We start from the raw sequence: 13505 nt of genomic DNA on the forward strand, positions 1-13505 counted from the left end.
GCATGCGCAGAGCGGCGGCGCGCCTGCGGGCAGTGCCGGGGGAGGGCTCGGCCTGGCCGCGGAGCGCGGGTGACACCAAGCGGCCCCGCGGGGAGCGAAACCCCGGCGGGCGGCGGAGCGGCCTCTGCGAGGGCTTTGCCCCACTGCCAGGACGGGAGCTTCTGCCTGAGAAAGCCGGGGTAACTGCGGCCAGGGCGCAACGCCATCCCGCGCACCACCGGTACCGGCCCGCAGCCACCGCTGCCCCGGAGCGCGCCGGGGTCACGCCCCCTGACCGGCCGCTGGCCACGCCCCCGCTGGCCACGCCCCCTTTGCGACACTCGCGGTGCGGCCGGGCCGGCCCGGCTCGGTCCCGGTGGTCCCGGTGGTCCCAGCCATGTGTGACCCCCAGTCCCGCTTCGTGGCCCGGGCCCGCCGCCGCTTCGCCATGACCCGCGAGTGCGCCGTGCTGCTGCCCGGAGTCTGCGCCGCCCTGGCCGACCCGCGGCAGCCCGGCCTCGACGACACCTGCCTGGAGAAGCTGCTGGACTGGTTCCGCAGCCTGACGTGGTTCGGTGAGTGCCGGGGCCCGGTCCGAGGCGAGCGGAGGTCCGTCACGGGACAGTGCGGGTTGGAAGGGACCTCCGGAGATCATCCAGCGCAATTCCCTGCCAAGGCTGGGTCACCTGGAGCGGGTGACACGGGAACAGGTGCCCAGGTGGGATTTGAATGTATCCACAACAATCTGAGGTGCTGTGACACCTCAAAATGCTGTGGGTGCACCCGAGTTCATCAGTTGTAGCAGCTGGCAGGGCTTAGCTCAGCTCAGGGAACTGCTTGAATGAGGCAGGACAGTCCTGGCAGTGACATGCTGTTTTCTGGCCTCTCCTGGGCAGATCCCACTGTGGAGCTGGTGCGGGACAACCCGTGTGTGACAGAGCTCATCAGCTCCGTGCTGGCCCTGCCGGACCCCAGCCCCAGCATCCTGGCCTTCACCCTGCAGTTAGCCGGGATCCTCGCCTCCTCCGAAAGCCGCTTCCAGCACCTGCAGGTGAGTCAGGCACCCAGGTACCTGCTGCTGTCTGTCTGCTCCTTCTCTATGGACAGCCCCTAAAAACTGTCCATACAGGTTCTGCTTAGTAAATTTAGGGCTTACTTGGAACAACTCAGCAAGAGTGATTTGACAGCGAAGAGCTACAATCACAATTCCTGTTCCATTCTCATGTACAGCTGCTTCTCACTTCTGTGTCACCACAACGGGACTGTGAATGCTGATGTGTAGTGCTTCCATTTTTAGTTCAAAACTGTATGGGGTAACCCAGCTCTGGGTTGGACTCGATGATCTTGAAGGTCTCTTCCAGCCTTGTCATTCTGTGTGTTCTGTGAACATTACTTCACAGCAGTCACTACACAGTACTGTATCCCAGGACAGATCCTGTAGATTTACACTGCACTAACAGATCTTGTTTTCCCTCCATAGTAGGTTGACAGGAAAGTTTTGTTCCCTGCAAAAACAAGGGAGCTTTTTAAAGCTGTGCTTCCTGCACCAGGATACATTTTAGTATAAAACCCAAAAGGCTTCATTCAGAGAAGAGATGTGTGCAGGTGTATAAAGCAGTCTGATGGAACTGATACACATAAGTTGTCCTTTAGCACCTGCAAACAAAACACTTTTGGTTTTGAACACTAGTTCATCCATATGTTGCGTTTAAGCGTGAGATTCTGAAAACTGCCCATTTTAGTGATGCTTGTAGCAAGAGGAGGTTTCACTGCAGTACTGATACTCTTGACTGGGACAGAGCAGCCCCTTTGCTCGCTGTTTACTCCGTGTTTTGCCCTGCCTCAGCAGGAGAAGCTGCTGGGGAGGCTCTTTGGCCGGGAGGGGCCCCGGGGCAGCGCGGCGTGGGAGGAGGCGTCGGTGCGCAGCGCCTGGCTGAAGGGAGTGCACAGCATGCTGCACCACCTGCCTGCCCTGCACTGCCTCTGCTCCACGGGTGAGTGCTGCTGGGGCTGCCACCCCCCCGTTCTGCTGTGGCCCTGCTGCTCAGGTGGCAAATGAGCAAGATGGGAGTCTTTGTTTAGTTAAGGTTAAAGCAAGCCATTTGTCAAAACAAACAAAGTCGTTGAAAGATGTTGGTTAAGTTAGCTAAGCATTAAGTTAACTTTTAAGTTAGTTATGCTATTAGTTTTTGCCTCCAAACACTGAAGGTGGTGCTCTTTGTAGAGGAGAAATAATCTTATAAAATTGCCCTTATAAAATTAAAAACTATCTGTATTCTTATTTGTAACTCCTACTGAAGGGTACATTTCAACATGATTTTAGTGCAGAAAAGCTAAATGGAGGCTCATTTATCTCTTTGTGCTTGCACGCATTTGTAATCCTGTTGTTATGGAGGTATGTAAATTTTAGATCCCATGTACATAGGGCCTAAAAGACTGGACTGGACTGGTATTAAAGTGCAGCACATGCTGCTGTCCATGTGATGGAAAAGTGGTACTGATACTGCTGTTCATGTTTTTCCTACTGGTTATGTCCAGAGATGGTACAGGCTCTGTCCATAAATACAGATTGAGAGTGCTGTCAACTCTCCTAATGTTACTGATGTTTATTGAAGTCTGATCCTGAGTTCTTAAACCCCTGAGGATCTAAAACAATTTTATTTTCTTCTGTTTGCTTGTTGTCAAGAACTGGCTGACTTTGAGTAGAGACTACAAAATAAAGTATAAGAAAACCCCATCACCACCATTTAAAACTGTGTGGTACCTGAATTAGTGTCACGACTGGATGTTTGTTGCTCCAGTGACTTGTTTTGTTTTCCCACAGGAGGCATGGATGTGATCTTCACTCTGCAAGGGGATCCCAGCCTGTTTGTGGCTTCAGCTGCCAGCCAGCTCCTGGTGCACTTGCTCACCTTCTCCCTAGAGTCTGAAACACCAAAAGCTCTCAGTGCCAAGGACTGTGACTGGCCAGCGTGTGCCCAGATGATTGTAAAGCACATAAAAGAGTCACTTCAGTCCAGCTCTGCCTCTGACATCGAGCAGTCACTGAAGCTGTTGAGCAGTTTGTTTGGCAGTTGTTTTGGCAGTTGTTATGCTGCATGGACTGAAGTCCTTTGGTTAGACATAGCAAAGCACATAGAATCCTTTCTGATGGAGGAGACTCTTCAAGCACAGCCTGTGCTGGCAAATCTTTTGCTTAACGTGGCACGGTAAAGCTCTTGTGGCAACTTGGAGGCTGTGCTGAGATAGATCTGCTTGCCACCATGGGACAGGTTACACTTACACTTCTCTCTTCTCAGATCCCCTGTGTTTTGTGGCACTGAAGGCAGCTTTTGGGCATTAGTAACTTCTGCTCTGGAACACTTAACCCCAGTACAAGCAGCTCCTCTGGCAGTGGGACTTTTGAAGCTCTACAAATGGTAGGACTTAATGCAATGAAATTTCTGCACTGTGCAGGTGTTTCTGCTCCATAATTTCTCTTTAGATAGTGAAGAAGCAGCAGGAAATCATCAGATGAACAGAGCACACACAGATACTGATTTACAGGCTGAGTAACACTGTTGCTCTAAGATAGAAGGACACTTCATTAACAAGATATGCTTCTCTCCCCCAGCCTCCTTACACAGGATCCCACTCTGTATTTGCATAGCTGCTTCTAAATTCCAGAGCCATTTCTCCTCTGCTTTCAGTTAGCAAGGGGACCTTGGAAGATGGCTCAGATTGTGATACTGCTTTTGTTGCTCTGTCATTGCTGGCTTGTTTAAAAGCCTGTGTGAAAATCATTATCCTGCTCAGCATTTAGGGGCAGGTATTTGGGAAGGAATTGAAGTTTACTTGTGTTGGTAACTGCTGTTTCCTCCTTGAAGCCCACAAGATGTCAGGATTCAGGCACTGACTGTTCTACTTCAGCCAATGGACTGTATTTTGAGAGCAGCCTCCCAGCCTCTGGAATGTGCAGGTACAGTTGTGACAGAAAAGTTAGAGGCCAGTCTCTGCTTGCCAGTATTTTAAGTGCCTGGTGCAGCCAAAATGGAGGAAAAAGAGTAGGGGAAGTCAAGGACAGTAGCAGTGTTAGTGGTAAATCCTTCTGCCAGTTGTATTTGAAGGCATATTCATACTACATCAGCTGAATATCTTGGTTAACTTAAAAATCACAGCTCTTTCTATTCATTGACAACCTGAGCTCTTCCTTTCTTTGATCTAGGCTTGCTGGATGAGTCTGTCAGTGATCCTGTCACTGTTGAAAGTCTTCTGTCCTCCAAGACATCTTGTGCCGGTCTCCTGTGTCAAACCCTCGCTCACCTGGAGAAGCTGCTGTCTCTGGTAACATTCAGAGAGGGAAAAAAAGAGCCTGGGAATCAAACTGGTCCTTGAAAGACAGTGTTAAGATAATTGCAAACTTTTTCAGTAGAGCATAACAGAATGTGGAGAGGAGTTGGCAGTGAGGGTCTCCATAGTTTAAAGAAATTTAACACAGTAGGCTCTAAACAGGAAAGCGGGGATACTGAGACTCTTAAAGAGGGACTGCACTTAAGTTTTAAATTTGTATTGATGAGCTTTGTTAACATACCTTACTTGTATTACAATTATTGATCCTGAGAAGAAACACAAATTGAACTGCTTTCCCAGGCAGTCAGAAGAATCTCCTTCCATCTGTGCAGTAGTTCTTGGAAGACAGGAGTATCATTTATTTGTAGCTATTGACATTGTAGTACCTTAAGAACCCACTAGAAGTTGCAATTTTTTGCTGCCTTCTGACCTAAATCTGCTCTGTACTTGAGACTGTTGCTGGAAACTAATTTTCTTTCCTTTCTCACCCATTAGAAACATTTAAGAGTGGACTTACCTAGTGTGTCTTTGCTGCACTCTCTCATGACAATATTACAACTCTGCAATGGCTTCCTGAGCCCAGCTTCTCCCCTGGGAAGCACAATAAGCCGGAATTTGATCAATTCCTTCAGAGTGCAAAAGTCAGCTCTTGATGTCCTTGCAGCACTCTCAGAGAAAAAAGGTGACTTCATCTTTGCTTTCTTACCCAAAACAATTTTACAGTTCTGTGTCTTTGTGTATTTCAGCAGGGATTTGGCTGCTCCATCTCTCAGTATTGGTCCTTTGGGTTTATTTTCTGTTTCAGACTGTGACACTCTCTTAGGAAATTTATTTGATGTCCTTCTGGAATATCTGCAGAGTCCAAACACCAACCCTACTGTGAGTATAGAGCTAGGGAGAGATCCAGGTCTATTAGCTTGCCCCAGTGGGGTGTAATTCTGATAAAGGGTATGACTGCAGTTGTTTCTTAGCCCACTTTGTATTAGAATATGTAGGACACTTGTCTTGTCCTGGGTGGCTTGCAGAAAATAGCTTAAATTGTAATGAGCAAATAACTGACCAGTACGTGAGAGTTCTTGAGAAGACAGGAGTCATCATGTCTAAGAGTAGCACTGACATACTCAACTTGACATGGTCATGAAATACTAAATTCTTTTTATTAAAGGGATTTGTTTTTTTGCTTTGTTTTGTATGAATGACTCTGATGGCAGCTGCAAACCCAAAGCTGGAGGTACTAGAACTTCATTATACTAAGCTGAACACATGGATTTTCTAGGTGTTTGTTAGAAATTATATTTAAGCACCATTTTTTGTGGCTGGATTCTTAGTAAGGAAGCATATGCACTTTTTTATTCTGATAATTTCTCTGTAAATTTGAGGCTAAAATTAATTTTACCTTTAAAGGCATAAAGGCAACACTGCTTCATCCAGTAGTAAAGTCAATCTGCTTTACATTGCTTCAGGTTCTAAAGAAAACCTTTCAAGCTACATCCAAGTGGTTGGTGCACTTGCAGGAACTGTCCTCCTCCAGCAGTCAGTGGCAGCAAACTGAGAAGATTTTGGAAGGTAACTAAGTTGTCCAGCTGGGACAAGCAGCAGCTAGTGCACACATGAAATGGGCTCCTGCCTACCTTTCCTGCTCAAAGCACTGGATTCACTTGTTCACAATTATGTTGAATTTAACTTTAGCTGCCCAAATAGTGCTTTGCAGAGCTCTAGAAGAAGCATCCAGCAGCAGCAAAAGGGATTGTATCAGATGAAATGATGCAGAGGTTGTACAGTGAGTGTTTCAGTAAGGCTTGTTGCCTTTCATGTCCTTTCAGGTTTGTCACTTGCCTTTTACAGATGTGTTTGTGGTGCTGCAGAAACGTTTGTGCAGTCCTTGCTGGGAAGTCAGAGATTCTTCCCTGGAGTTCCTCACTTCCATGGTTAAGTGCTTGAGAGGTAGGTGCAAAGATTTACCAGTTCAGATTTGAGGAGTATTTCTTTTAATGCTGTGAAAGTCAGTCGGGCTGGTGAAGCATCTTCTGACCTGTAACTGGAGGGCTGAGTAAAGAAAGAAGTGTCAAGATTTTTATCTTAGATCATTATCAAAATATTAATAAACTTAACCTGCTTTTTCTGTCAAACTCAGATTGCTGTACCTGCCTTAATGGCAATTTTGGTGAGTTAATCTGAGGGATGTTGAGACATATCTGTCAAGGCAGGTGACAGTGCTTAATGGCAGATAATACTTCTGGCTTTCAGTTTGCTCTGCACTGCAGTCTGCAGGCTGGGGGCTGGCCTTTAGGAGGCTAAAAGCCTAGACCTGCTTGGGAATAATTACTGATTTTCTACTGTACTGATAGCTTGGGCTTTGCAGCAGGTAGCACTGAGGCAATGCTGGTTTTCCTACGGTAGCTCTGCAGTGTTGGGAGGGAGGGGAATTTTGTCAAATGCTGCTGTCCCCAGGTCACAAAGGAAGTATCCAACATGCTCAGCTGCATTAGCACTTTACCCTGCAGCCCTCTCAGTACAGTTACTTTTGTTTTCTCTGCTGTATGCTTGACAACAGGAAAGGAAAACTACTTCTTCCTTTAAGCAAAGGCATAAATTTGATGAGGCTGGAGCCATGTCCCCACTTGCCTGCAGAAAGTTTTTTCTTGCTGTGAAAACAACTCTAAGTGCAATTTTCCAAGTTCCAGTGTCTGTCAGGGCTTGACTAAAAGCTGCTGGGAGAAGGGGAGTCTGACACAGAGCATCTGCCTGGTCCCTGCAGCAGCTCCTCTCCCTGGCAGCTGTCCCTGCAGGCAGCGGCCATCCTTGTATGAGGCAAAGGACTGTTTGCATTGGAAACAGCCTCATGCTCAGAGGGAATAAAGTCTCACTTCTTTGGATTGCTGTCTTGTTTACAGAGCAGAAGGAGTTCAGGCAGTGTCTCCTGTCCTCAGAGGTGCTGAGGCTCACAGAAAACCTGCTGGAGGACCCAGAGAGCTACGTGAGAGCGAGCGCCGTGACTGCGCTGGGACACCTGGCCCTCATTACTTGCTTTGCTCCAGAGTCACTTGTCATAGGCAATCTATATAACAAAGAGGTAGGATAACCTTTCCTGCATAAGCAGAATTCCCAACAGTTTGTTGGGGAACAAGCTGCTGTACTGTTTGTAACTTTCTTCACAAGTTGTCTGCTCATGCAGGCAGATTGCACAACCAGTAATGAGAAGATTTTTCACCTCTGCTGGTTTTTTTGCGTGTTCCTCCACTCACTGAGCTTTCTCGTCTGTCTTTTTGCATCTAGAGCATCGTAGCAAAGCTTCAGGAAATCTTGTCAACAGACTCAGAGGGCTTTCCTAGGAGGGCTGTGATCAGCATCTTCACCAAGTGGCTGAGAGAAGGCTGCACAGGTCAGCTGGAAGATACAGAACAGTTTGTCTCTAGAGTCATCCAGACTGTGGAGCGTGACTTAGACTGGGAAGTCAGACTTGGTGGTTTGGAGCTGGTTGAAGTTTTCTGTAGTCAGACCATTTGCCAGCTTTCCCAGTGTCCCTATGCTCCCGTCTCCTCTGTACTCACAAGTTCCACCCCTCAGAACGAGCTGCTGCAGGTGTTCTGTCGAGCAAAGCTGTTTGGGTTTTTGTTTGGCTCTCTGTGTGACTGTGACAAACCCGTGGGGCAGAGAGCCTGTGATGTGCTGCTTGGCTTGAGAGGTCACTTCTACCCTGTGAGTACTTTGGAGAATCCACAGGAGATTGAAGATTCACCTGCAGGACGTGGCATTGCCTGGTTACAGAGGACGCTAAGACAGGGTTCTCTGGCTCAGAACTTCCCCACAGATGGTGGTGTCGGGGTGGATTTCCAAGATCCAGAGAGCATGATGTTAGCTTTGGGTGCAATAGACTTACTGGAGCTGCATGATGAGCTAAATAAAAGCAGTGACCATGTGGAAGAAAGCCCTCAGTCCCTCTTACAGGACATCCTTGCTACCCTGGGGACTACAGAGGATAATGAAGTTGACTGTTACTGAACACAGCTTTTGCTCTGAGGGAGGAGTGCTCAAGCAGTTTTCTTCTGGAGGAGAAGGATGGTTTTGTCAGCTGTTAAATGGGTTAGAAAATCTTTGCTTTAATTCTGTTTTTTTTTTTTTTTGTTAAAAAGTGTAGTTTCTAATAAACTGTTGTTTCTTTTTCAAAGTAAAAACATTAAGAATGGCATTTGTTCCTTTTTTAAAAATTTGTTGTCTTTTAAGAAAGCACTGGACCATGCCTACATAAGGAAGCATTTAAAAAAACACAAGAGTGACTGAAAACAAGTTGCTGCAGGCTCTTTTTGGAGCCAAAGTAGCTAAAAGTGATGGAGACTGGTTTTAAGGAACATTTGTTTTAACCTTTCTGTATTTATTCTATAAACAGATCTCTCAGCTTCCCTTGTGCACTTTGAGATCTAGAGCAGAAAGTGGCATTTAAGGAGTCAAAAGCTGATCATCCTTGGCAGTACAAATTTTCTCCTATAGATCACAGACTTGTTTGATCTCAGCAGTGACACCAACATGCTGACTTTGGTTTTAATTGAAGCCAGAAGCAAGTAAATTTTTTTTTTGTGTGGATGTATTTTTTTAAAAGTGCTTGTTGAAAAAAAAAGTACTCAGTTTCTAACTTTTTAGAGAAACTTACACTTAAAGCTTTTTCAAGATAAATTTAATCTTGGTAATCTTGATTAGCTTTGGTAACAATTAGAAACCAGCAGACGTAGTGTGAACGGTAACATGATTTTCTGAGAAAAAATTGCCAGTTTTTAAAAACCTGGGGAAGAGTGCAGTTTGCAACTTGCTCCAGTATCTTGCCATGTGGTGTAAGAAGCTCTCTGCAACCTAGAAAAAGCCCCAAAACAAACAGTACCTTTAGCAGTAGATCAAACCATGGTGGGTTCTTTTCCTGCAGGTGTTACTGAGCATCCTTTATCCTCCTGCAGCCTGTGGAGAGGCAGAACATGACACTGATTTTGGGGCAGTGCAGGCTGTAGCATCTAAAGCAGTAAAGCAGACTTGTGCAATCTCCTCCCTGCAGCAGTACAATGGGCTGAGATGTAGTTTGGATCTCTTGCTGCTGAGGCTGAAGGTTTGCTCTGCCTTTTGAGGAAAGCAGCACACTTGCCTCTTGCTCTGTGCACAGCTTTATGTGTGACAGAGCCCTTGGGTTTTGTACCAGCAGCTGTTTTTAGGGGAGAATGGCTCTGCTTCTGACACAATTCCACCTGAGCTGGGCTAACACCTGGCAAAAGACAGAAGATACTAAAATTCAGGCCTTTTCCTGTCACTGCATTCATCTCAGAAATGCAAAGGGTTAGTGAGAGAGCAGGGATGAGCTTTTAAAGAGGTGTGGAGTGTTTGTAGAATTCCAGCAGTCCTGTCTAGTGAAGGCACTGCAGTTCCAAAAGCAGCATTCTGTGTTGACAGTAGGTCAGCTGTGCTCCAGGAGAGGAGGCAGCAGGTTGCTGGGTGAACACCTCCCTCCTGTTCAGCACTGGAATTCTTGTCATTTCAGAACTCTGCACTTTAGGAGACTCCAAGGAGTTATTCAGATATCAGCAAATTGAAAAAGTGAGTTGTTACAGAAGGAAAACTCCCTGCTTATTACCAAGGTTTCTCAACTCCCAGACCTATTAATTTTTCATGGAGCTCCTTTCTCTTTTTAATAAGCTGGGGTGAGGGTGACATTATGTTTGTAGCATTTGCCTAATTGCAGTCCAAAATTGTGTTTATACACTTGTATACTAAAAACCAAATGTAAAACAAGCTGGAGGGTGGGGGGGCTTCTTACCTTTAGAAGGGGATTAAGGACTTGTTTCCTCTTTCATTAAAGCCAGGTCTCCTCCTCCAGCAGCTCTGTGACAGTGCTGACTCCGTGTTTCTGTCCTGTCTGAGCTCCCTGCTTTGCCTTTTGTTTCCTCTGCTGCTCCAGTGACAGTGGAGTGCCACTGACACCGAGGTGCTGGCACTGCCATGCTGCCCCTGGGAGCTGAGAGAATCAGGAAGGGTCATGGACATCTGGAACAAATGTCCAGGGCTAGAGAGATTAAGGAAGATGAAAGCAAACTAAAAACTCCACAATTGTTTCTACTGAAAACAATGGGGTGGGATTTTTGAGCTGGAAATTAAGCTGTAAACACACAATAGCTGCTGATGTGGAGCATCCCTCATGCTGGGATACCCATCTTCACACACTTGAGGACTCATACAAGCCCTCCTCCAGTTGCTTACACTCACACTTTATTTTAAACCCACTTCTTACCTACCCAGGCTTTTTTTGCACCTCCACAAGATCCTTATCCCAGCTGCAGAGCTTCCTGTGGGTTAAGAATTACACTCTGCTAAATCTTGCCAGGGAGCTGTGGTCATGCTGCACCTGGGGGAAGGCTTGGCTCCCGAGGAGACAGCCCTGAACATCCATTCAGCAGTGCCACTGTTATTTAACACTTCACAACAACATCTGCCCCTCCAGAAACTACCACCAGCTCTGTCACACAGCACAGAGAAGGAGGGGGCTGCCGGGCCTGCTCCTATGCACATTTTGGGATGGATTTCTCTGGAAACTCATCATCCCATCAGAGCTGTAGCTGTGTTTGGTTCCTGCAGGAGGCAGGCACCGCTGAGAGTTTTTCCAACACCCACGGAGCTGATTCTGGCAGAGGCTGTGGCCACACATGGGCCTCAATGCAAGAGAACACGAGGCTCAGGACTGTCCTTTGTTTTTAAGTAGGCTCTGAATAGCTGGCAGGAGAAATAGAGGTGGTATTGACAAAAAACATCACAGCTTAAGAAATTTGTATCTCTGGTGGCTGGTGCTGTGAAAGAAGAAAATTTCAAAGCTCATTTCAGCTCTTTATCTGCACAGGGGCAATGTTGTGTTTTCTGATCTGTACACAGGTAGGAAATTCCTAGAGTTGCTTTCAACACATTTCAACAAAGCTCTGAAGAGAGGATTTATCCTTTGATTGCTCAGACTCAGACACTAGAGAGAATAAGCATCTTTGGCTCAGCCCTACACTAGCAATGGCTTAATGAAAGCTGCCAAAGAAATGGCTGTTAATTTTCTGGTTTAATACACTAGACATTTACAATACAAAGAATATTCTTTGCCTAATTACACTAATTGCACAACTTAGTCAAAAATGGGCCATAAATGTCTAGGGCTGTTGCTTCAGCTTAGATATACGTGATCTGTGATTACAGATCAATTTGTGCACATCTATGCAATTCCTTCTCTCCTCCTCTGATAAAATCTGCTCTACCTTTCAATACATATTCATCAAGGCTTCTAAAAACCAGTGTGCATTAGAGAGGAACTCGTCAAAAAGCTTCACTGCAGAAGATCTCAGCAATTTACAATGGAAATATGTACCTGTAGCAGCAGCTCTGTGGTCTGTGTCATTTCCCCTCAGAGCAGTGGGTTTTGTCTTCTGCTGAGAAATAAAGCAGCACTTGGCAGGGCCAGACCTTGGGCTGTGGCAGCCCTGCTGCTCCAGAGGCAGGACAGGTCCTGCCTTTAACCTTGGAGCTGCACACGCAGGAAGGGGGTTTGGAGGAGCAGTGTGTTCATCTGGACAAGGCAGAGCAGGGCTGAGGGTGTGCAAGGAAACACATCCTGGGGGATCAGCACCCTCACCAAGGGTCCTTGCAGAGGTACAGGTGCAATTACACAACAGCTTCAGTTAAAGCAAAATTAAATTAAACGGCTTTTCTATCCATGGTACCAATACTCAATTTCTGCTCAGAGCTCAGCTGAAAGTGTTTATTTACATAATAATGAACATATAACAGGGTTCCAAAGATAGCCTTCACACCTCTGCCTCCAAAAAACAAACCCATCCAAACCAAGTTACTCCCCACTTGCCTGGTTGCTAACTTCCATGCCAGACAGGAACCCAATGTCTGGCACAGAGGGTGCACCCACCTCTTTGAGAGACATTTCTCAGATCAGATCAGGTGTTAAACCATGACCTTAACCTGTAGGATGTTAGAGCTTGAGTTGTCATAGGTCCGACCCTTTTCGCTCATTGTCAATGCAGGATAAGTGAGAATTACCCTCAAGAGACAAAGACCTTCAATCTTCACTTCTCCCATCTCATTATCTTTCACTCCTCACATTTCCAGTCTCCACTGAGCCCATATTCCCTGAGCTCTGGGGCTGGGCCAGCAGAAGGAGCAGGGATCTGGTGCTGCTGAGCACTGAGACATCCAGACTTGCCCAGGCTGGTCCCTCCTTCTGCACTCACAGCTTTGGCCTCAGAGCAGCTCCTGGGCTGGGCTGTGACCAGCACCAAGGAGCTGCAGAGCCAGGTCTGGCAGATGGTGAATGCAGGCTGCACATCTTGAAACATGACTTGGCCCAGCCAAGCCAGCTCCTAGACAAGCCCTTACTAAGCTGCATTAGCCATCACTCATGAAATCATCTGATTTAGCTCTTATAGGGCTGGGGCACAGGTGAGTCCTAAAACCCATCTTGATAACAAACACTCTCCATGGGACTGATCTCGTGATTACAACTCTCATTATGTGCCAACAACAAAAAAGCTGCAGTTAAAACACAAATGGCAGTGGTTGCTAAGTGACAACATCCATCACAGCCCTGAGACAAACAGCTGTGGCTGCACAACAATCTTGTCCACGTAATTGAGGATGAAAATGCTGTTTTCATTACTGTCTAGTAACCTTAACTTTGACCCAAAAGAGTATTTTGTGCTTTAGGTTCTGACAAAGAGCCCTGTGAAAACAAGGCTGAATCTTCTACTGAAACCAGCTGAAATTAATTTGATTGAAAATACCTTTAATATTGCATGCTCTTTCAACATATTTTCTTCCCAGTGAAGTAGTGCATAAGACAAACATGGCTTTCTCAGTTAAATGGCCCATTTCTGAAAACAGAGAGCAGTGACAGTATTTTCAGTGAGGGTCACGTGAAACAACAACAAAATCAACAAAACACCCACTTGTCAGCTTCTAAAGGGAACCTGTGGGGTTTGTTCAACATTTAAGCTTTCTGCAATATTTGGAAAAGATAATAAGATTTCAGAGTTGTAAACAACATTTATCCTCATAAATAAAGCATCTAAACTGTAAGTTTAAAATTACATGAAATGATGGTTTAGTCATTCAGGAGCCAGAGATCCAGCAAGGCACAAAGGGATCACTTGCTCCAGGGAAAGCAGGGGTGGGACAAGGTA

The 13505-nt window shown here is 46.3% G+C and overlaps 1 protein-coding gene across 1 annotated transcript; it reads left to right on the top strand.

Annotated features, from left to right (window-relative positions):
• The first annotated feature begins 323 nt into the window (after positions 1-323).
• On the top strand, positions 324-8680 carry BRAT1 (BRCA1 associated ATM activator 1). Its single transcript, XM_031506130.2, has 13 exons — positions 324-554; positions 876-1030; positions 1826-1973; positions 2804-3188; positions 3279-3398; positions 3846-3937; positions 4184-4302; positions 4804-4990; positions 5114-5187; positions 5772-5874; positions 6154-6252; positions 7203-7381; positions 7585-8680. Exons 1-13 carry the CDS (start codon positions 377-379, stop codon positions 8308-8310), a joined length of 2565 nt encoding a protein of 854 aa, XP_031361990.2. The 5' UTR covers positions 324-376; the 3' UTR covers positions 8311-8680.
• The last annotated feature ends 4825 nt before the right edge of the window (positions 8681-13505 follow it).

The sequence above is a fragment of the Lonchura striata genome, chromosome 16 (assembly GCF_046129695.1).
Source record: "Lonchura striata isolate bLonStr1 chromosome 16, bLonStr1.mat, whole genome shotgun sequence".
Lineage (NCBI taxonomy): Eukaryota > Metazoa > Chordata > Aves > Passeriformes > Estrildidae > Lonchura > Lonchura striata.

Excerpts from the sequence above, each read along its gene's own strand:
- BRAT1 (XM_031506130.2), top strand. The coding sequence starts at position 377 with ATGTGTGACCCCCAGTCCCGCTTCGTGGCCCGGGCCCGCCGCCGCTTC. Across the intron at positions 3,399-3,845 it reads CTTTTGAAGCTCTACAAATG|CCCACAAGATGTCAGGATTC; the intron begins GTAGGACTTAAT and ends TCCTCCTTGAAG. Across the intron at positions 5,188-5,771 it reads GTCCAAACACCAACCCTACT|GTTCTAAAGAAAACCTTTCA; the intron begins GTGAGTATAGAG and ends ACATTGCTTCAG.